At 40.9% G+C, this 23,851-nt stretch overlaps 2 protein-coding genes across 6 annotated transcripts; both read left to right on the top strand.

Moving 5' to 3' along the window:
• The first annotated feature begins 1,574 nt into the window (after nucleotides 1-1,574).
• LOC146383678 (sodium/glucose cotransporter 1-like) lies at nucleotides 1,575-10,578 on the top strand. Of its 4 annotated transcripts, none has more exons than XM_084932592.1 (15): nucleotides 1,575-1,721; nucleotides 2,584-2,655; nucleotides 2,929-3,033; nucleotides 3,206-3,265; nucleotides 3,409-3,513; nucleotides 3,603-3,708; nucleotides 4,157-4,237; nucleotides 4,315-4,523; nucleotides 6,730-6,865; nucleotides 6,999-7,106; nucleotides 7,196-7,346; nucleotides 7,430-7,598; nucleotides 8,306-8,521; nucleotides 9,764-9,869; nucleotides 9,966-10,578. In XM_084932592.1, exons 1-15 carry the CDS (start codon nucleotides 1,575-1,577, stop codon nucleotides 10,172-10,174), a joined length of 1,980 nt encoding a protein of 659 aa, XP_084788718.1. In that variant the 3' UTR covers nucleotides 10,175-10,578. The 4 variants fall into 4 exon arrangements, with proteins under 4 accessions (XP_084788718.1, XP_084788717.1, XP_084788716.1 ...); XM_084932591.1 differs by having other exon boundaries at nucleotides 9,764-9,889; nucleotides 9,974-10,578; XM_084932590.1 differs by having other exon boundaries at nucleotides 9,764-9,902.
• Nucleotides 10,579-15,190: 4,612 nt separating this feature from the next.
• Nucleotides 15,191-23,739, top strand: rnf208 (ring finger protein 208). 2 transcript variants are annotated; one of them, XM_084935076.1, is made up of 2 exons: nucleotides 15,191-16,017; nucleotides 21,566-23,739. In XM_084935076.1, exon 2 carries the CDS (start codon nucleotides 22,597-22,599, stop codon nucleotides 23,368-23,370), a length of 774 nt encoding a protein of 257 aa, XP_084791202.1. In that variant the 5' UTR covers nucleotides 15,191-16,017; nucleotides 21,566-22,596; the 3' UTR covers nucleotides 23,371-23,739. The 2 variants fall into 2 exon arrangements, with proteins under 2 accessions (XP_084791202.1, XP_084791201.1); XM_084935075.1 differs by having other exon boundaries at nucleotides 15,191-16,021.
• Nucleotides 23,740-23,851: the final 112 nt, after the last annotated feature.

Raw genomic sequence — 23,851 nt, 5'->3', positions numbered from 1 at the left:
TCGCTCATAGAGTAACACTCTGATGCCATATCTTTTTCTTATATCTTCTCTGGCCTTCAGGCAATATAAAAAAGACAATATAAAAGCAATAAAACCTTAACTGACTAAATAGTAACTACAATAATAATTTTATTATGCTGATGCCATAAAAAAGGTCGCTGAGTGTGGTGAATCATACGATCATGGAATGCAGGGCGTTGCTTTTTGGGAACCACACCTACACCACACCTGTGTCTTCACAACCAAATAATTACTGCAAGCTAAGAGCAAGCTTTGAGCATTACACGTGAGAACAGAGCCTTGAACACTATCATGTGGTTTGTTTATCAGGTGTCAAGCAAAGTAACTGGAAACAAAGCATAAGGAAAGAAACTTTAACACAACCTGTTCTTCACCTGTCAGAGCTCAGTGACATCTGGCTCATAAAGCTGTTACTGTAGGGACACCTAGTGGCAGCTGATAGTACTTGCGTCTTTAGTCACCTCATAATATTGTTTGCTTGTGCTGCATCTATTTATTCCTGCTCTGTCCAGTCTGATGCTGTAATATTGTGAATTTCCCAACTGCTGGAATAACAAAGACTGTCTTATCCAAATGATATTAACATGTAAAGGTTCACAACATCAACTGTATCTATCCATTGACTTTAACATACATACATAAAAATCATACATATCACCCTCTGATGTGTTTCCTTTGTTGTTTTGGTGTTGCTGTTTGGTTTGGCTGAATATCACAGGTAACATTTTTAATTCTGACATTGGTTCTCATGTATTTTTCAGTCTGTTACAGACCTCCTCAAACAGCAGTGAGACTAATAAATAACCTAGAAAGGGGAAATAAAACATCTTTTATCAATATTATTTCCTGTGAGTATTAGTTGTCATAGACTTGCAGTAAGTGAGAAAAAAATATTTCCTTGTTTCCTTGACATGAGTGACACAAGTTATCAGTGGCAGTGTTTGACGGCTATTCTTGTTTTACTTATCAACAAAGCTGTCACAATCAGTTTATCAGTGACACAGCAAATGGTTATAGTTTAACAGAGCTGTCATATACACACTTGCAGCAACCTGAACTGGATTATACTTTATTAAATTTGAGCTATAACCCACTGCGATACAAATACTACCTGTTAGGTTTTTGTGTTTGGGCAACCCCAGTATCTTCACTTGAGGTATTTCCTTGTAGGTTTATAATTAACAATATTATTTGCTAAACAGTTACATATTTTAACACATTCATTTTTAAACCAACATTTGTGTAACCGTAAGATTTACATGCCAATCTGTACATGCATCCACTTTCAACTAGTATGTGTTTTAACAATTTAGATGATTAAATCACGATCAATGATTAAATCCACTCTTTATTACCCTCCTTTACATCTATGCCTCCTTCTTTGACACACTATCTCTCCAACACACACACAGAGACACACACAGACACACACAGACACACACACACACACACACACACACACACCAAAGGTTATAAAGGTAATCGCTTTGTGTAAATGCTTCAGACAAACAGGGGCAACTCGAGCAACACTGCCGTTGTCCATCACAGCCAAAATGTCACAAGATTATTCGTATTATGGATTTTCCTACATAAAGAGAAATGCAGAAAACAACACAGGCAACACGGTGGCCCTTAGAAATGCGGCAGATATCTCCGTTATTGTGGTCTACTTTCTGGTTGTCCTGGGGGTCGGAGTATTGGTAAGTTTTACAATCCTTCACCTGATCATTCTTTAAATCCCCTGTCTCTGCAGCTGCCTAACATTTTTATAGCTTTAAGTTGTTTTGAGTTATTAAATTTTCTGTTAATAGTAATAATGAATTACATTGCCAAAGAAAAAAATAACATTTCTTTTTATGTTAATGTGAGAGGCAACTTACTAAATAACAAAGGTGTCATTCTTTACTAATAATCATTTTGCACAATTGACACAATCATTTTTCTCAGCAACCTGGTACACAATAGCTTTCCACAGCAGATCGCAGACACATATTTCACATTTCATAATGTTTATCTATCTTTTACTGTGATATCTTTAAGTTGTGTGAAATCATCCACAATTTTAAACATAAGAATTATACCATACGAACAAAATTACTGAGCCACGTAGCCATCACACCTACAGGAGCTGGCAGGCCATGGAAATACATCCTATGAAGCGCCCAGTTTACTCTGATGTTAGTGCCACAGGAGGGTTATTCATCAGGACTCAAACTGTAACCCAAGCTCTGTAACTTTACATCGTCTGCTACTTTGTTGCTGAGTTGTTGGTAAATGTAATATCTAGGAGGGAAGACACTTAAGGGACTAGTTACAACAGTGGTATTCTATTACACTGCAGTTCTATTATTTTAAAATGACTCATTCTTCCACAAATATTTTTAAAGCACAGTGGCTAGGTGCTTGATTTCATACACCTGTGGCAATGGAACTGAAACCTTAAGCGGTGTGGCCGGATACTTTTGTCCATATATTGTATGTGATGCTTATGAACAGATTATCACAGTAGTGTGTTGCTATTTTGCACAGATTTAATCATTTTCAAAAATTGTTCTATTACAGGCTATGATCCGCACCAACCGATCCACTGTAGGTGGCTTCTTCCTTGCAGGGAGGAGTATGGTTTGGTGGCCGGTGAGTATCTTTCCTTGGAAGACTCCTTTACTTTATAATCCATGCGAAGTAATTAGTTCTTATTGCTTTATTCAAATAGATGGAATGTAATGTGATTAAGGGTGTCATAATAGAAGAATTTTATGAATTGTCATATTTGTATTAGAGCAATCAAGTGTGTAAAACCATTTAGTACTTATTCAGTATGCTGAGTATATGACCTTTCAAAAAAACCCATAACCCATAATGAATTTTAAAAGGAGCTACTGACAGATTTAACTGTGCTCTCCACAGATCGGAGCATCGCTGTTTGCCAGCAATATTGGCAGTGGCCACTTTGTAGGAATCGCTGGTACTGGCGCAGCTGCAGGAATAGCCATTGGTGGATTTGAATGGAATGTGAGTAGCTGTTCTTGAGTCAGTTATATCACTTCTCATGTAGTTCTTGTCCCTGATACTCTATCAGTTATCTTTGTCAGGTCAACTGATAGATTTTTACGAGAGCTCCGGCCTGAAGAGGATGAAATGAAACAGGATATCTGATTATTTCTTCTATGTTTGTGTTTTTCAGGCTCTTGTTGTGGTTGTCATTCTGGGATGGCTCTTTGTGCCCATCTACATTAAAGCTGGGGTAAACAGAATACTACTGCTACACACTGGCCTGAAAGCTCCTTATATGTATTAATTCTCCTATCCAAATGGGAATTCATAACCACCGTGTTTATCTACAGTGTGAGTAATGAGTAAAATCTCATCTGTTGTCGATGTATTTAGATCGTCACCATGCCTGAGTACTTGAAGAAGAGGTTTGGAGGACAGCGCATTCGCATTTATCTCTCTGTTCTCTCCCTCTTCTTGTATGTCTTCACCAAAATCTCAGTGAGTCCATCCAAGAGATGCAGAACACACTGTTCCATTTGTGGATGATCTTGAATAAAATCCTGCATTTTTTACCCTTTCCCATATAGGCAGACATGTTCTCGGGTGCAATTTTCATCCAGCAGGCACTTGGGTTGAACATCTACCTCGCTGTTATTGCACTTCTAGCGATTACGGCACTGTACACTGTCACAGGTTTGTACACGGCAGAAATACACTTCCTTTTCTATGGAACTTATAGATTGACATTTTCCTCAGAAACTACCCAAGAAGTGTTATCTACAAAAATTATATTATGACTGGGGTAAAGTCTTCCCAAGCCCATATGTGGTCATGTACACACACGCCACATACACACAATCTCTTTCTTTCCTCATTGCTGGTTTATCTTTGCTGAGTTGCTGTGGTTAATTGCCCATGGACTATGATAAGCCTGAATTGGCCTTCTGTTGCTGTTTTGTAACAACACATCCACAATTACAAGTCTTACAGAATGAGTAGTTACATAAGGACATGATGAGTTGATTTTTGTTCTTTCAAACAAGTGCAGTCTGTTAGTTGTGATAAAATGTCAAGATTTTAGGTGAAAATGTTTACAGATTGATAACATTGACATAACATTGATAATCCTATTTTATCTCAGGTGGACTGGCAGCAGTGATCTACACGGACACTTTACAGACCATCATCATGGTTATTGGATCATTCATTCTCATGGGCTTTGGTAATATGACACTTATCATATATCACATATCTGTTTGAAAGGTTTAAAAAGTCTAATTTCCATATGATTTTCCTTAGCTTTCCATGAGGTGGGAGGCTATGTAAACTTTGAGAAACTCTACATGCAAGCTATCCCCTCAGTCACGGGTAACATCAGTGCAAACTGCTATGAGCCCCGGCCAGACTCCTTCCATATCTTCAGAAATGCAGTTACAGGAGACCTCCCATGGCCTGGTCTCGTGTTTGGACTCACCATTCAGGCTACCTGGTACTGGTGTACTGATCAGGTGAGCAAAGAAATGAGCACTGGGCAGCTTAACTGCAGTTTTTAGCAACCAGTCTGTAGTGAAAAACTGGGACACGTTCAACTGATTGCCTCGGTGTGTTCACATATTTATACTAGACTCAATTTCTATACGTATATCATTCACAACAAATGGGTGGTCATAAACACTGACTCAGCCAACTGATTTACTCACATGCATGTTCATGCACATTCATGCCCGTTCATACAGATTTTTAAAAAAAAACAATATTCAAAAAACAGTCTGCAGTGAGAGGATAACCATGCTTTTAGTTTAGACGCTGGATCTCAGCGAGAGCCTGACACCAATTCATGTGACATAGAGCACACACAAACAAAACATTATGGTATATCTATTTTCCGTTACAGAAGAAGATGATTTGCTTCTTTGGTTTACTCAGCAAACATTTTGAGTTCAACCACAAAGACTGAAAGTGGTTTGAAATCCATGACAACCACTTACCCACCCAGTCTATCATTCAGCCAAGTCCCCCTTATGCTCAGAATCAATTGGCCAGACTGTTGATTTAAGCTTGATTTATAGTACTGTATTACTACAGCCTGACGTTCAGCTTTCATACACGTTGCGCCAATGCAGACATCAACAACTATGATAGGTCTGCATGGTAGTAATATGCCATGTAAATAGGGTATATCAATTAGCATAAGGATAATACATCTGCTAAACCAATAGACTGCAATTGTATCTAGTTTGCTCACAATCCTAACACGAACAACATATGTTGTGTTTTTAATTTCCATAGCTCTGACAATTCGTGTTTCAAGTTCAATAAAAGCCATGATCGTTCCAAATGTAGTTGGGTTTTTTTTGTTGTTTTTTTCACACCAGCTCATAAGTGCAAATGTAAAAATGTAGTGTCAGCCACTTGTATAGGCTTTGCGGTCAATTAATGCAGGGCTATGAACAGGTGTACACACAGAAGAGACTGGCAACGTGGCAACCAGAGACTGTAACAAGTCAATGAAATTCAGTATTCTCAAGCAACAATGAGTAAACTAACCATTGGCAATGCAAGCAGGTCAGCCGAAGGCTTATCAGGGGGCTTTTAGGACAAGCTGATAATAATGCCACCTAGAAGTAATAAGCATCACTGACATCACTCTGAGACCATATTTTTCTGATTTTGGAGATGTTGCACAAATGCAAGAACCGCTACACTGCAGTACCTGCAGCGGACCCAAGTTAACTGTCTGTTGGGATCTCTGGATCTGTTTCCTGGTGTTTTGGACTTTTTGAATCAATACTGTATTGTGTTTTGAGAAAAGGGTTCTTAATTTATGTCTGGATTTAGTGATTATACTACTGTTGTTTTATACACAAGAGTGTTAGCCAGACAACAGGACCCTGGAATATATGCAAGCAAACTGCTTCCAAACAGGAAGCAACATGCATCAATAGAGAGCCAATGACTTCAAGAGAAAAAGAACGATACACAGGTGACCCAAAGTGGTTGGATCTTAAATTAAACTTTTAGCATCTTTAAGGTGAGCGCTCCAACAGCTTCAGTATTTATAAGGCTGATGAATTAAATTTCAAAAAGTAAAGAACATCACAGTGCACTCTGTAACATCCCTGCTGGCAATACAAATTAAACAAGTAAATAGCAATACATAACAAATGCTAGAGAAATTGGTTTATGTTTCGTGTCTCTGAAAGGTGTATCCTGTGTGGATACAGATAAATTAAACAAGCCCATAAAAACCCATGTTTTCATGATAGTTGATGATTTCGAAATTATAAGCTTTTATTTAACACCATGCGCACGAAGCCTGCTCCAATGTGACTGGACAAGAGAGCTCTAGAAAGCAGATAAAAGCTTCTAGTACCCAAAGTATTTTCCATGACCACATATTCTACATATTATTTTCTAAAAACGAGTCTTGTTGAAGCTTTTGCTCTTGAACGTTCATAGATGTTCCTCTACATGTGTAAACTATACTTTATAATTTGGAAACATATCATATGATTTGTGAAATCTTAGTTTGAATGTAAAAGACATTACTATTCTACAAGTATAATATTTTGCATCGAATCTCAATGAACTAGAAATAACAACTACCACCAAGTTTAAAAGTACAGTAAATGTGCGTAAAATTGTGATACCTGAGTAAATGTATTTAGTTGCTTATGACCACTGAACTGTACTCCCATTGTTTCCTAATTGTAGGTGATTGTGCAGCGCTGCCTCTCTGCCAAGAGTCTCTCTCACGTTAAAGCAGGTTGTATCCTATGTGGTTACCTGAAGCTTCTACCCATGTTCCTCATGGTTTTCCCCGGGATGATTAGCAGGATCCTGTACACAGGTGAGTGTGGTTACATGTGTGTGACATGTAACTTATGTAGCAAGCTTATTGGTTAACATTATATTTGTAGTTCATGCACAAAATTATTCAGTGCTGACCTCACGCACTGTGGATTTTCTTGCCTTTAATCTAGATGTGATAGCATGTGTGGATCCAGCCGAATGTGAAAAATACTGTGGGACCAAGGTGGGCTGCAGCAACATCGCTTATCCGAAACTGGTCGTCGACCTCATGCCTGATGGTTGGTGACCTTTGTCTTATGAGCTGTTAATAATAACTACAGGCTTCTTTGCTTATCTTTCCTTTTCTTGATCTGTTACTCTATTTCAGGCTTGCGAGGTCTTATGCTGTCTGTGATGCTGGCCTCTTTGATGAGCTCCCTTACCTCTATCTTCAACAGTGCCAGTACTCTCTTCACTATGGACATCTACACTAAAATCCGTCGCTCTGCTAGTGAGAAGGAACTCATGATTGCTGGCAGGTAAAACACATTTTCGTCGCTGTGTCTGATACAATCATCGACTAAATTGTTGAATACTGACTGGATTTGTTTCAAATGTCTAGAGTTTTTATCTTGGTCCTGATTGGTGTGAGCATAGCATGGATTCCAGTGGTGCAGGCAGCCCAAAGTGGTCAGCTCTTCGACTACATCCAGTCCATCACCAGCTTCCTAACTCCACCTGTCGCAGCTGTCTTCTTGCTTGCCATCTTCTGCAAACGTGTCAATGAGACTGTGAGTTGCCTCCTTTGATTCAATGTTCTTTTTTTTTCTTTTTTAAATCAGATTTTCAGTGTGGTTTTGTGCACTGACATTATTTTTGCCATACCTCTGAGATTTATTGAAAAATGGCATTTGTTTCCATTCTTGCTGTGGGTTAAATGAGATGATTGGTACAAGTCTCATGTCTGTACAGGAAATAAGCTGGAGCCAAGAGCTGGTTAGCTTATGTTAGCTTAGTATATGGACTGGAAATAAAGGAAAGCCTTTAGAGTGCTTTTTGTCAGAGCCGCTCTAGACACAAGCCAGTTATCCTTGTGTATCATTTCTGAAATTTCCTGCTTAAAAACCTGAAAGTCAGAAAGCTTGTGAGGCCAAACTTTGATGCTCATTCACAACTAAATTACTGAGTTCTGAGGTCATCCAATTGTCACTTCTGGTCTGTGCAGACCTTAAGAATACCAGCATTTTGGGGAGAATCAGTTTTAGGTCATAATTTTCTGCCTGGTCCTACTTTAGTCCAAAAGTGTTGCAAATGCTAGTAGGAGCATGTCATGGTGATAGCTTCCTAATTTTTGTGCAGCAAAGAGTGGTGTTGACGTGATCAAATGTACAGCAAGAAGGATCTATCCAAAATTATTCCCTTAAATACAATATTGTGGTAATATCACTCACTTTACTTGATTTAGACTGACCTTTGTCCTTTTTCTTTCTTTCTCCAGGGGGCCTTTTTTGGACTGGTAATTGGACTGGTTATTGGCTTGATTAGGATGATTGCTGAGTTTGTTTATGGGACAGGTAGCTGTGCTTCCCCCAGTAACTGTCCCACTATCATATGTGGCGTTCACTACCTTTACTTTGGGATCCTCCTGTTTGTCATCTCCTGCGTCATCATTCTGGCAGTGTCTCTCATGACCAAACCCATCGATGACAAACATGTAAGTGATAAATTATTATTATTATTATTATGTAAATTAGGGGAGAGCATTTACTCCAACATAACTGTCAAGTTTTTGATGATTGTCGCCAAAGCTCACCTGCCCACAGCACTTTAGGCAGCCATAGATCAGTCAATAAGCAGTCACTTGGTTTGCAGTGACACATTTTGGTTTGCTTCGAGTTCACTATTATTATAGTGAGAATAAATCTGTGAGAATAAAAATTAAACCCTCATATTCTTACACATACACACGTCATCGCTACTAAAAACACCAGTAAAAACAGTAACTATTCTTAATGTGCTGTAACAAACACCAAGAAGCTTGTATAAGAGCAAGAAGGCTAATTGTCTAATTCTAGGCACTCACATGTTACAACAAATGATTTACAGAACATTTATGTTCTGTAAATCTTTCGTGTCAGTGCGTTTACTCACTCAAAACGATTACAGAACTTTGCATTAACCCCTTAAAGGGAGCAGCTGAAAGAAGAAGACACAATCTTAAATTGAGAACCCCAATGATCAGATGAGTGAGGACTTGGCAATGATGTGGAGGAAGAACTCCCTTTTTAATAGGACAGCAGAACCAAGATCAGGGAGTGGCAGTCAGCAGCTCAGGGGTAAGAGGACAGAAAGGCATAAAAGAAGAATGTACAACCAGGATAAAATAAAAACTACAAGAAAGAGCAGACAAAGGTTAATGCCGTACAACAGCAACATAAGAACAACTGAGGAGTAAAAAGAGGAGTGCAGCTAATAACCACAGGCAACTAGCTATTTAAACTGCAGCATCTACACATGAAAAACTGCTTAAGTCTTTACTGGTGGCCTTCACATCTCCTCAAGCTGCCACGCCTAACTGCAGAGGACAAAGTATTGTTGTTGACATCATTTAGGCATTACGCAAAAATTGTATGTTTGGCTGATGGTAAAAAGATATGTGCAAATTCCCATTTTGTATCTTATTATATTAATATTTATTGACTATATTATTACTTCAATGCAAACAAACTAAACATGTGATCTATGCAGCATCTTTGATGTTTCTACAGCGCAAAAACTTACTGCAGTCTGAATAGTAATTTTGTAATAACAAAGTGAGTCATCACCAGTCTCTACAACTACATAGCCATCTAGTCAAGTCTTTGCATGAACCAACATTTAGTAAGCTATTAAGAAGCACCCCAAAATAAAATGACAAATAATCTATTTCTCACCACATGTTTTGTCATTTGACTAGCTGTACCGACTGTGCTGGAGCCTGAGAAACCGCACGGAGGAGAGGGTTGACCTTGAGATGGATGATTGGGCTGATAACCAAGATTCCAGCAGTGAGGACTCAGACGGTAAGGAGCTCACGTACCCAGCATACATACAGAGTAAATATACATTCATGCACAGATACATGCAAACTTTCATTTTTCTTGTTTCGTCTTTTGCAGATGATGAGCCTGGCTTCTGTAAGAAGGCGGTGATGTGCTTCTGTGGCCTGGAAACCAAGAAAGCCCCCAAGCTGACTAAAGAAGAAGAGGAAGAGCTGAAGAACAAGCTGACAGACACCTCAGAGGTGCCTCTGTGGAGGAACGTGGTCAATGCCAACGCCATCATCCTTCTGTGTGTGTGCGTGTTCTGTCATGGCTATTTTGGCTAAGAGTCAGCTGATTTCAAGTGCTCTCTGACTCTCTAATTTATATAAATATAAAACAACACTCAACACTCTAAAACACAAGCATGCACTTGCAAACTATATTACAATGTTTAGCCTTTGATGTAAAATATATTTTTGTAAAGCACTGTGCTTTTCATTAACTCGTCCTGGTAGATCGCACTGTAATATATGAACACATATTAAACTTACTGTAAAACATGTTAAAGTTGTGTATATTCATATTTGCATGCTACCCATTGTCCCTATGAGTTTTCTTCCTCGTCTTAACAGAAACTTTTAAACAGCTCACGACAGGAGCTGCAGGTGTGCATCCACCTGTAGAGACCACTCTCACGCAGTAAGCGTTATGTAAATGTGTGGTTTTATTTGCAACACATATTAACCACAACACGATAAAATGAGCTGCAGCACACGCTTGTAATCTATTTAATTAATGATTAATCTGTTCAAAGCCAATCTCCAACTAAAGGAATTGTAAAAACGTCATGAGTGTCTTTTGTACTTTCGAGTTTACACATGAGTGGGGCGAAGGGGAATAGAGCATGTCTGTTTTAAAATTCAGGATGCTGTCTTTTGTCAGTGAAGAAGGGAGACAAAATAATATACAATACACCAGCAAGCGATCTGTTATATAAAACCAACAAAGCACAGCATGGGAGACACTTTAAAATTCCTCGAATTACAGTGTGTGCTACCTCATTCCACTTAAGCTCTGTTTCCTGATTATGTGTGCTCAAAGTCCATTAGTGCTGTCACTTCTTAAATCCACACACCTTACTCTGTGTTGTTTTAGGTGTTAATGAATAAAAGCATCTCAGGGATGAAGGGCTGAGAATCACTCAATTGTCATGGCTGACTAACTCTACTGCCCTCTAATGGTTTATTCTTGTTTCTGTTAAACTAAATGTAAAATATTTGTTTTCTGATTGTTGTAAAATTTTTCTGCTCTAACTGAGGATGAATTTCATTCGTATTGCTCGGTAAACAAATGTTAAATTTCAAACAAACATGTAGTACTATTTTTGAATTTACTAGAAGGCCTGTGAGTCATTCCCATTAACTCTATCTTATCAGTAACTCTGTGGTTAATGTGCACTGATTGCAGATCACCAGCATATGAACGGTTGAATCATTTATGATTGCTTGGACCTTCAGGCTCTGTTTCCTTAACTTTTATATCTTTTACCTCCAGCTTACTCTTCACCAGGTGTATATTACTTTATAGCTCCCTGCAACTAATCTCTGGCAGATCCAAATGGTAACTAAGCCTAAAAACCCCTAAAACAAACCAACAACCTGAGACAAAATATATGCTTATCTCACTCCCGCTGGGGAGAAGAGGTTTTTTTTCCTTCTTTTTTTTTTTTCATTTTATTGCTAGTGTGCAAACACTGTCTGTAGATCAGCTTCATTGCCTGTCTGTGACGAGGAACTGGAAGTGTTTGACATTATTTCGAAGCTGCAAACAAAAGATTGAGTGTATTGTGATATGCAGCATTGTATGACACTGTGCCTCTGTTTAAGGAAAAGAAGAAATGAAAATGAAATAAATTATCTTCAGTGTGTTCAGCCTAATGTCCATTTAAAATAAGGGGGAAAGGGCTTGTGATAACAAATGCTTAATAGCACTGTGAGCTCTTGAGGACTGAATGTGCAGCACAAGACTTACACAAGTTGTGTGATTAAGTAACTATGCAGTGAGTTTGATGAGACGTGAGCCTAAAGGTCCCTCACAGTGCCACCTTTATGCAATAAAAGGCACTGGTTATGACTCTCTATAAATCAGTTCCTAACTGATACTGAGGACGACAAAATGTCTCCCAATAAGCTTCACAAAGCTACTAAATGATTACGTCTGGTTATGGAATCTTTACAGATTTATAACAGGAAGCTATATCTGTGACCAACACTCAAATGATACTGAGTGAAAACGGCACATATTTGTTGTTCTGTAAAGATCCCAATCAGCGTTTGACACAGGAGGAAGAACACAGGAGGAAGAACACAGGAGAAGACAAAGGTGGCTTAGACACAGGCGCCATCTAGTGGCAGAAGATTGGGGTTGGGGTTTAACATGACATATGTGATATTACACCTCCAGTTTAATTCTGTAATTGGTGTGGCACTGGCTGTATTCGCACCCAGCACTCATTTGACTGTAAACTGACACCAGTGGAAGTGCTTTCTAATGAGTTTGATGTGTGTGCTGGATGATATCCTACTTTCTAAATAAAACTACAAAATCATCAGGAGAAACAATTTTCATCTTTCATGCTTATATAAAATTATTTCAGTTCTGAGTTACCAAACAAATCAGAGCTATTGTACCAGGAACGACATCATTTCACGCCCACCTCTTCTTATGTATTTGAAAAACAAGTATTATTAAATTAACTGTGAATTTCAATGGTCAAAACCTGCATGTACAGAACCAACAATCAAGTCAGTTTAAAAATGCTTCAAAAGTTTTTCTTTCTCCTTTCTTCAAAAGAAGTTATTACTTCTTGTCACAAACAAATTCGTTTCATCTCACACAATGAAATTAAAGAGGGAGGAGAATTTTAACATCAATACAAATACACATGATGGACAGATGATGGACCTATGCATTATATGGTCCTAAAGTTGTGTTTTTTTCATAGTGTGAAACATCCTGCAAAACATATAAAAGTTATACTGACTTTGTGTTATTAAAGGGTTACTTAAAAATACCAGGCAGTTTATTCCTGGCTACACTGGATGGTGTGCAGTGCTGTTTATAGCTATACACTATATTGGAGAGATGTAGATGAGCTGTGGTGTTCATGGTCTGTGTGAGGCTACGTTAAGTTTAGCAGACATAATTTTATTAAGGTGATGATACTGATTAAATTCATCCACTGAATATCAACTTCATACAAGCTTTATATAGGCAAGACTCAGTACAGAAACTGTACTTGCACCCACAATGCAAATTATTGTGACTTATTTCTAAATAATTCTGTTCCCCATGTTGCCCCCTACCTGCCAAATCCCACTTTAACTTTAGTAATTGATTTTACTCATTTTTCTCTGTAGGTGCTAAGGCTAAGTCACTCTTTTACAATGCAGGTAACAGCAAATACAGCTAGATTTCTTTTACGCCCTTTGCTTTTCTCTGCTTTCTCTGGGATGAAATAAAGTTTATATTCCTTCCAATTAATATTGTTTTAAACCTGATATTAGTATGATACTCTTAAAAAAACGCTTTAAGTGTTTTTTATGGGCCACCTCTGATTATACATAACACCAGCAGGTACTTGGCAGCCACCTGGCAACAGCTAAAATTACCTGTTTTCTGCCTTTTTGCACCTTATGAAAGCATCCTGTCACTTTAATTTCAAGACAGCAACACTTCATCTATAACCAGAAAAGCCGAATTACAGGCCCTGTGTTATTTAACCTCATCATGTTGCATAGCAACCACCTAGCCATGGTCTCAAATGACCTACTTTTTTGTATTTGTGCACCTATGCCTTATAACAATCATCATTTCAGCTCATAAACAAACCAAACATTACTGTAGCATGGGCATGCACTAGTAAATAAAAATAACCGAGGTGCTAATTAATCGATAAGATATAATTACTTAGTAGCTATTAAAATAAATTACCTCGCTCTCTCATTGGTGCTGGTAACAGCGTGTATTGCACAATATTTTTTGACACGTGTGTAATGGGAAATCAGACATTTCATCAAGCTGCCAGCTTACCTTCAGCTTCAGATATTAATCAGCAGATAGTTTAACTTTAGCCTTGAGCGCTCTCCAGACATCCTGTCTAGCCCTCAGCAGAAAGCCACAGATTTCACATGCACTCCCTCCAGCTCCGTATAAAGCCAGGTGATTCATGGCCTCTAAGGTAAGGTAAGGTACGGGGAGTAGGCCTCCTTTTTTTTTCCTACAGCATGCTGCCCTCAGGGAGACAATGCTACATGAAAAAGTCTGCTGAAAATATCTTCAAGTTAGTCACTGAACTGTTTCGATTAACATTTTGGTCAGATTTATGCAGCAGCATTGATTTACTGTAGTCAGAAGTTGAAGACTTATTTTATTCTGCAGTTGTACTGCAGTTTTTAGACTTTTAAAATCCAGCTATTAAATGTGACTGTCTTTGTGAATGGTGTAGTCCTGTATCTATAGCAGGCGCCATGAATGTTGGAAATTCTGCATGATTTGAAACATGAATCGTTACCTGAGGCAAATGCTACAAAATATGCTAAGAGGGAGCTAATTGGTATGCAGAGTTGTCATTGTACGTCAAATATATTATGCATTTGATTCCCACATTATGTAAGCAAACCCCTATTGCTTTAATAGAAAATTCACATGCTGTCTTTTCCTACTTTGATCTGAGGATTATCTATTGGTCAGCATGAAAGCTTGAGCAGATAGAAACTTATTATGCAACATCCCTGCTTATGTGGGTCCAGGGCTTAGGATAGTGCATTTAAGTTTTTGAGTGAATTTACAGAAAAATCTGCAGTCTCAGATTTAGCTTTGAAAAAATCAAATTAAAAGTCTTAAAGAAGAATTAATACAAATAACATCTCCCTGCTCCAGTTTGTGTTTATAGAGCCTGTAAACTGACGTGCAGTGACTGATTTGTTTTTCCAGAGTTTCCAGTCAGGTACGCAGTAAATCAGTGGGTCAGTTTGTCTTTTGTTTTCTCAACTCGTGTATCAGCTGTACTCTGTAGATTACAGATCTGTTTATACCAGCTTCCTGTGCCCAGCTGGTGCACTGAACCATTCATTTCAGTCTGTGCATGTAAAGTATGATTCATAGCTTCTGGTGCTTTCATATCTGAAAAGGCTGCGTGTGCGCCTGTGTGTAAATATGCGTTTGTGTGCTTAGATGGGGGTATGAGAGTGGGGGTGGGAGTGTGGTTCTGCTCCTCATTGGCTGATTTTTTTTCTCTCTGACAACCAGAAAACGTGATGCTGGCTGCAGAGGCACTGCAGTGTGTGCTGCAGCGAGAGAGTGAACAAGAGGAAAAGAGAGGCCTGTGTGTGTGTGTGTGTGTGTGTGTGTGTGTGTGTGTGTGTGTGTGTGTGTGTGTGTGTGTGTGTGTCTGTCTGAGAGAGAGAGAGAGAAGGGGGTAGGCAGGCAAAATAAGCCACATGCATAAGGAGGGAGCCAGAAGCACAGAGAGAGAGTGTATATGTGTGAAAACACTGCGCATGTGTGACTGTGAGGTGCACTGACGGGAGCAGACGGAGGAGGAGAAAGAGCAGCGATGAACGGCAGTGGAGCCAAGAGGAGAGAGAACAGCAGGGGAGACGGAAGGGAGGAGAAGTGAGGTTTACCTGAAAACCAGAAGAAAGGAAGGAAGAAAGAAAGGGAAGGAGACATATGAGAGTCACAGCACAGAAGCTCATATCAGTGCACAGAATGAGCTGTATCATCTGAAGGAGGAAGAGGAAAAAAGAGATGGAGAAAAGGATACCGGAGGGAGACGTTCGGCCACAGCTCAGAGGAGAAGAAACAGGGTTAGTGGAGTGAAGGACGAAAGGCTCCAGAGAAACGAAACAAGGGATGTGGAGGTCGATGAAAGCAGCCCAGAGACATGATGTATCCACCTAGCAGCAGCTTCCTCCATCTTACTTCCCCGTTGATGCCTCCCTTCGCTGCTGCTAGTGGCTGATGCTTCTAGAAGAAGACTGAGAGGAGAGAGAGCGTCCTCCCTCAAACAAAGAGACCACACGGTTTGGTTTTACCTTCACAGAACGAAAGATATCACAGCAAAAACAGAAAGACAGGAACGTGGCGACGAGACAGGACTGAAACAAGACAACTGCGTAGACAGGCAGGTGAGGCTCGGTGTATGCTTCATGGTGAAGACGCTCAGGTTTTTGCTCTGTGTTGCTCCTCGGATTATCTGTGTGACCTGTACATTTAGGCTCTGAGAGGTGTGGCTCGTGTATGTTGCATTCATAGCAACATACACACTTTTTGTTTTTTGTCTTTGTGCTTGAATGAAATAGACAGGCTTTGCTTTATTTTTTTATTTATTTATTTTTGCTTTGTTACATTAAGCTGGGATTTGTGTGAGTGTTGCATCATGGATATCCGTTCTGCAGACACACACACCCACCTGGATGTATGAATGGAGACACACGTGTGCGTCTGCAGAATGGGACCTGCACCTGCCTGCGTATTTATCTGCACGGAGCACAAACAAACATTGTCTGGAAACTGTGAACAGAGCCTGAGCATGTGTGAGTTTGCGTGTTAACAGTATATTCAGGTTTTCCTGTCTCTGGTTTTAACATTTGACAGACCTCTGCGTGGATGGACAACGGGGGCAGGAGGAGGGAGGGTAGTGGTAGCAGGGATGGGGCAGGAACGCGCTGTTCTGTAGCTGTCAGCATCTCCGTATTGGCCATACATTGGCGCCGCAGTGAGAAAGCGGTACACCACCATGCTGTGATTGCATAACTGCTGCTCCCGAACGCACCCCTCCCACACGCAACCAGCACACTGAAGCGAGCCCATCTCACACAGTCCGAACATTTTGGCCAACACACATTAGTCCCTCCGGAGCATCATCAGTGCCATCAGCCTTAAACATGTGCCAAGACAGCCTCTTTAAAGAGAAAAAAAAATCAATTGCCTCAGTCAATCGAGCCACTGTTGTTGAAGAGCTCACCCCCCATAAATCTTGCATGAGGTCTGTGTGAGGCATGAGACATTCAGGTTGTTGCTTTTATTTTACTGCCTGTGTGTGGCTCTGCCATGTTGCTGTGGGAGCTACACAGATGAGAACAAAGAGCACTTGGCTGTAATAAATTGTGAGGGAAAATGGCCGATGTCTGCCATGAATGGCAGCGTGCTTAATTATTAAAAACAACACCTCGCCGCTCATGCACGGAGCACTCTGTGCCCATCTAAAAACACAAACATCAGACTGCATTCAGCCAGTCAGTCAGCTGACTGTAAACATGACAGATGGATGGTTACAAACATGTGCCTAAAAATCCAGCAAATAACAGTGAGATGTATTTAAATGCTGTCATTTAAATTTTATTAGCTTGACAGCACTTTATTGGATTATCAGTGAATGAGTGTCCAAAGCCAGGAAATTAGACATCTATATGTCGCATATAATGGGGTTAAAAATATTAAGAAAAACAGGAATGTAAACAGGAGAAAAGCTCAGTTGTCTTTATAAATTAGCAACCACAATTTGATTCCAATTGTAAAATAAACCACAGGAGTAACTCATCCTTTCGAATCAGCAACTCCATAATTTGCAGAGAAAAGCTGCAGCCAGCAAACATACAGTAAATCTGGGGATTTGCCCTCAGTGCCCGCTAAGGTCACCACACGTTATGCAATCAAAATAGAGCATAATATTTCACACGGGTCCGACTGGAAAGTTTGTTTGTTTGGCTTTTTTTACCAGCCGGGGTACGAATGTAGATGCAAATTTCAACATAGCTGGCATACTTGACATACTACTGGTATGAGGTGTCGGGGCACGATGACCCAATCCTCTGCTCTCTCCATCCGGACAGATATATGGGAGACAGAAACGGTGACGGGCAGATTTTCACTGAGAAAATGAGACAGACAGACATGGAGACTCACGCATCGTCTCTATGACTCATTCAGAACATGGTGCCCTTCTCCTGCACTCCGATGTGCACAGGTGGAATCTATCCACTGTGATCAGGAGGACCAGAGCAGAGCGCTACGTAAATGTGTGTTAATAAATCCACCACTAAGTATACGAGACGTTTAAAAATCCTAATTTTAGTGGCAGTTATCAGCCGGTTATCTGGTTTGTTTGTGTGTCCAGGAATGTAAAGGGTGGTGCCCTGTACGTGATGGGGAGTATGCTGGTGAGAATGTTCTGTGTGTGTGTGTGTGTGTGTGTGTGTGTGTGTGTGTGTGTGTGTGTGTGTGTGTGTGTGTGTCAGAAATGTGAATGCAGCTCTGTGTGTCTTCTAATGGTATGAGGAATGTGCAGCTGAGGCAGCCTCCTCTAACATCTCTGTGGTCAGCTCTCCTTTTCCTCCTCGTGCTTGTGATGATGAGGTCAAATGCCTGCCATGATTTCATTAGTGTAATAATTCCTGTGCAGGAAGATTCAGCTATGTACACACATAAACACACACAAACAGTGTCAAAGCTGTGTAGGGCAGTTTGCACTGTTAATATGGAGTCTTGGTAGAAGATGAGCTCCTTACATAACCGCAGAGGGCTCCGTTGGTTAGGAGGAGGCTGCGCCAAGGCTGGCCCATCAGCAAGCAATCTGCATCCGTTATCAGCCCTTTTCGTAACACTGTCACCAAATTAGAGGGTAATTTTAGCTTCTTCTACTCCCCCAGGCTCAAAGGATCCTCATGCAGTCTAGATACTTTATCAAATTGACCCTTGCCATTGTCAGAGTTATTTTTACAAGCTCCGTCTAGACATGAAAGATCTTTTTTGATTAATAATCATTTGATCCAAATAGAAATTTCAGACTTTTAGATAATGATATTTCCTGTGTTATCTATATGAACATATGACAAAGTTTATTTGTGCTGCTGTGGTGCATAGTAATAGTTGTTGTTGTTGTTGTTGTTTTCATCTTTTTAAGGCTCTACTACAGATTTTGTGTTTTAAGCTACATTTGGTGAAAACGTAGATAAGACTATAAGATTAGAGAAAAAAAACTTGTCTAAGTAAAATGCAGTCTAAAATGGACAAAACGAGATTTAAAGTAGACCTATTAAATTATTTACTTTCGCTCATACAGTATATATGCTACATTAGTGTCTATTCATGTCAAACATAGCTGAAGTTTTAAATAATAAGTACAAATGATCCCTGTGAATGATGAGCTCAGGGCTCAGGCTGCTGTAAACTTTTGTTTCAGGTTGTTTTTCTGTTAGTGGCTCTGTATAATGTCAAAGAAAGGGCACATTCTAAATATGGTCATGTTAAGCACACTGCTTTCACTGTTAGCAAATCAGCTCCACCCACCTGCTGCTGGAGAGGGGCAGAGGGGCCACCAGTCAAAAGAAGGGCCTAAAGTGACAGTGGCATTAAAGTGAAGCCCAAATGGTTCATTTCAGCACCTTCTTTTTTGCTTTCTTTTGATAAATATATGTATATAATGCCTCCGCACAACAACACTCATTCCAAGGTGCTTTGTATTATAAGACGAAGACGCTGAAGTATTAGAGAAAGAGTCCCACTAACTTGGTGACAGTAGGGAGGAAAGACCTCTTTTTTAGCATGAATGATATCTGATAGAAGCTAGCTCATGGAGGTACATCTGCTTTAACTGGGGTGGGTGGGTAAGAGCACAGAGAGAGACAGAGGATCAGTGAAAGAGTTCCATGAAGGCCTGGTATAATATAAAGAAGGATTATTTTAAACTTTGAATCATGTAAAGCTACTGTCACAACATCCAAACATTAAAACATGAAGCTGGAAATTAACAAAGCATCAGAGACATGATCGAAGAATAAAGTACAGAAAGCAAAAAAGTTGGTCTTTGCACCTGACCTTAAATATACTGAATCCATGAAATAAGTTTGATATCTAGTAGAAAAATTGTACAAATATTTTGTCTTTAACAAAAGTTTTATGCCAATTATTAAACGAATTGTGAAATCGGTTAAACGTGTCCCACAGCATTAACTAAAAGCAGGCGCAAATGAAAGTCTGTAAACTATATCATATACATTCTTGTTGTTTATCTCTTTGAGAATTCCCACGTAAATATTTTTTGAAAGAATCAAGGATTTTAAATGAAAATGAGATGGCACTTTGTCTTAACTGCCAACACCACCGAGCCTTGTGAAATGTACAAATTTTATTAATGTCGATTGTGTGCGCAAGAGGATGAGAAAGGCTGTTTTTGGGAGGAGTGCTGTGGCATTGCAGTGTTGGATGATGGTGTAATTGTGAATGATGTTTGCCCACACCTATGCCTGTGTGCAAGTATGACAAGAGATTAATAGAGAGCAGATAAATGGGAGAAACAAAGCCTAAAATGGCTCGCTGCAGAGTAATGAGCTAAAGACTTCCGCCGTCTGCGTACATCTTCCTCATTCAGCGTGAATCTGCAGCAGGGGTTGGGGGCAGGAAACCACTGAGAAGTGAATAGATAAACAACCCAGAAATAGAAACCAGGACCTGTGCTATGCTCTCTCTCTCTCTCTCTCTCTCTCTCTGTCTTTTTTTTCCTCCTCGCCATGTAGGTCACCTCCTCTGCTCATTTTTTTTCCCTCTCTCTCTAATGAATCATCACCGCTGACAGCCACGCGGAGAATGAAAGATGTGTCATCCTCCCTCTTCTGCTTTTCGACAGCTTTTGTTTTGGTCAAGCTAAAAAAAAATTTTCATCTGTGCATTTGTTCTTTCTCGCAAAAAACCCACACGCAGTATGACACAAGCTCCCCATTGCTTGATTGTAACCTGTTCCCACGCGTGTTGGAGTCGGACTGACGCAGCTCAGATGATGGCTGGGTGTTGACAGGAAGCAGGAGGAGTGACAAGAGTAGGCCTGAAACTTGTGGCACAATCACCTGCTCTAACCACACGGTGTAGCAAGCTGTGACTTAAAATACATGTCAGTTACATTTACTGGGTGGGGGGGTGCACCCAGTTCCCAGCACCGTTTACTTTATGTAGAAGATATAGGTACACGCTAGTGTTTTTGAAGGCTGCGAGAAGATTTTAGAGGTGATTGCTTTGCTTGGGGTGGCACAAATGTTCAGTTTATCTTTAAACTTGTCATGTAAGCCTAAAATAAGAAGGCAAAAATAAAAAATACATTTGATGAAATCCACCTGGTCAAGATTATCAGCACTATGTTGAGGCACTTCATGACTCAGTGCTTCTTCAATCCTTGCTGCAGTGTTACCAGAACATTAGTGCAGTCTACTACACTGAATGATAGAGGCTCAAAAGAATAAAGAAAGGCATACACTGAGTGGTAACTTTGTTAGGCTCATTCCAGGCCCTGTGTTTGTGATTCTTTCGCCATTGCACATTAGATATCAGCACGATCTTCAGACCTGGCAGCGTGCTGATTGTGTTTAGTCACAGGAAGGCATGCTCCCTGTGCTGTGCCCCAGAGCGTCTGGAAACATGATATTTATCTGTCTTTGTAGCGACTCACCTGAGCCAAATGTCAAGATGCAGAAGGAAGTAGGACCATTTTTTTACCCCTTAATGAACTGTTGTGATATCCTCTGTCATCAGAATGAAAAACAATCAGTATACAGATAGAGCGGAACAAATTCCGGTCGGTCACACGCACATATTTGGCACCATTTTAGAGAAAGCAACCGTGGATTTTTCGAGAACCAACGCTAAAACTATTTTCTTTTTCTTTTTCTTTCTGATCACAGGTGGATGGACCAAAGGAATCCGGTTATTGGACTGAGGCACCAAACTGTTACCACTCTTTCTGCTTAGCTGGGACGACTATCTGAAAGTCCAAATAAACCACCCTTCACTCCCACCTCTGAGGAATTCAGGAGCCTTGGAGATTTAAGGAGTCATTGCAACAGCTTTTTTTCTTCTTTTTTTTTTGAGCATTTTATGGCACCTTCCAATAAAAGGCCTCCTCACTACTTCTTATCACTGAGCCAGTTCAATTCAACTTTATTTATATAGCGCCAAATCACAACAACAGTTGCCTCAAGGCGCTTACTGCAAGGGTCACACAGGGTCAGCTGACCAACCTGGACCAAGAATTTATTCTTTCGTTCTCACACACTCAAGTTGATGTGTAACACATCCGCAGCCAAAAACAGGAAGCTAAGCAGTGGGGCTGAGCAAGAAACATATTTAAAGCCTTAGCAGGGCACAGGATATCGTTTCAGACAATACCTCGTGGACCTTTCTGAACTGCCTGTAATCCAACCCCCCACTAAACCTGTACTGTATGTGTACATGTGAGAATCTGTGTGCATATGAGATTATTTATCAGTGTTTATCTCTGTGCTGAGCAGTTCTTGTGAGTGAATAGCCATCAGAGACAGCACAGAACCATCAGCATTAGTGAGTTAAAACAGCAACAACAAAAAAACTACCTTTAAGTAGTCAACACTGGTCCGATACTGTAAGCTGGACTGTTAAGTCATCTGTACATATTATCTGTGACAGAATAAGAGCTACAGATTGTGGTGCTCTGGCAAAGCTCTCCTATCTGTCTCCACCTCATAAAGACTCAGGCTGACAACAGTGCTCACCAAGGGGAGGGTGTGGGGGATCTCTGAGGGAAACATGGAGGGAACCATCCGTCCCCATGTCCCCTCTAATGGCTGACTTCAAAAAAGGAGTCTAATCTTTTTTGCCCTCGCACAGAACCAGGCAGAGTTGTCTAGCGCTGATAAGAGCCATTGCTCCTCTCTTTCCCACCTCCAAAACCGTGCGAATGTCCTGCCTCAGGCGTCAGCCCGTGACCATCCCGATGGACACCGTCAAGATCATCCAGTCTGAGAAGTTTCCCAGAGAGTGTCCTGTGCCCGTCACCCAGCCACGCTATGCCCCGCCCCCCAGAGTGGCGTGGGACGGTGGAGGTGAGGGCGAGATCATCGTCAACCAGGCCTGCAGCGACCTAACTCTGGACATAGCAGGGTCTCCCAGGCCGATGGTGTCCCCCCCGGCCCCTGTGATGCGCAGGGAACAGAGCTTCCTGGCGCAGCGAAAAACCAGTGCCAATGAAATCTGCTACCACCAGTTCCACTACAAGATGGACGACGTCATAGTCAACCAGTACGTGCTACGTTCCTCCTCCACCTCCTCCTCCTCTTCTTCCTCCTCCTCGGGACCCGTAATGCCCTGCGAGCCCCTGGATTGCCCTACCTGCGGCCACACATACAACTTCGCCGGGAAGCGGCCGCGCATCCTCTCCTGCCTGCACTCGGTGTGCGAGGAATGCCTGCAGATCCTCTACGAGTCGTGTCCCAAGTACAAGTTCATCTCCTGCCCCACGTGTCGCCGCGAGACAGTGCTGTTCACTGACTATGGCCTGGCTGCTCTGGCCATCAACACCAGCATCCTGAGCCGCTTGCCCTCTGACCCCAACGGGCCCGTGCAGTGGGGCGGGGACGCCGACCGCAGCTGCTACCAGACTGTGCGTCAGTACTGCCAGTCAGCCTGCACCTGCCAGATTGCCAACCCCTTGTCTTCCTGTGGCATCATGTAGACAAGGACGGACACTGCAGGCATGACTTGACGCTGCTCTACCACCACCACCACCACCACTCCTCGTCTATAAGCTCTGCCTGTTCTGCCAATTCCCCCCTTCACTCACACATACAGTAAATAAAGCCCTCCATAGATGTTATCTATATATATTTAATAGCACAGATGGATGCTGTGTGGGACTAATGGATGCTGGTGGTTCAATAAATAGTAAATAAATGTATTTTATGTATGGACTGGAATCCTGTTCACCCTCTCTCGTTTGGTTGGACGTGTTTGTCTTTGTTGACATCTCTTTACATGGGAATGCCTGGGGAGGTCCATCTCCCCCAACCTAGGTGAATAAAGATTATCTAAATGAGAAAAAGTACCTCTGTGTGGCCTGCACTTGTTGGGTGGGAATCATAGGGTACTCACAATACTGACTTTTAAGTAAAAAAAAAAGAATGCTAAACCATTTTCTTACAGCATTCAGATGAAAA

The sequence above is a fragment of the Perissodus microlepis genome, chromosome 7, assembly GCF_051167445.1.
Source record: "Perissodus microlepis isolate ML-2025 ecotype Zambia chromosome 7, ASM5116744v1, whole genome shotgun sequence".
Lineage (NCBI taxonomy): Eukaryota > Metazoa > Chordata > Actinopteri > Cichliformes > Cichlidae > Perissodus > Perissodus microlepis.
Note: the sequence above shows the minus strand (reverse complement) of the source record. Positions and strands in the feature narration are given on the sequence as shown.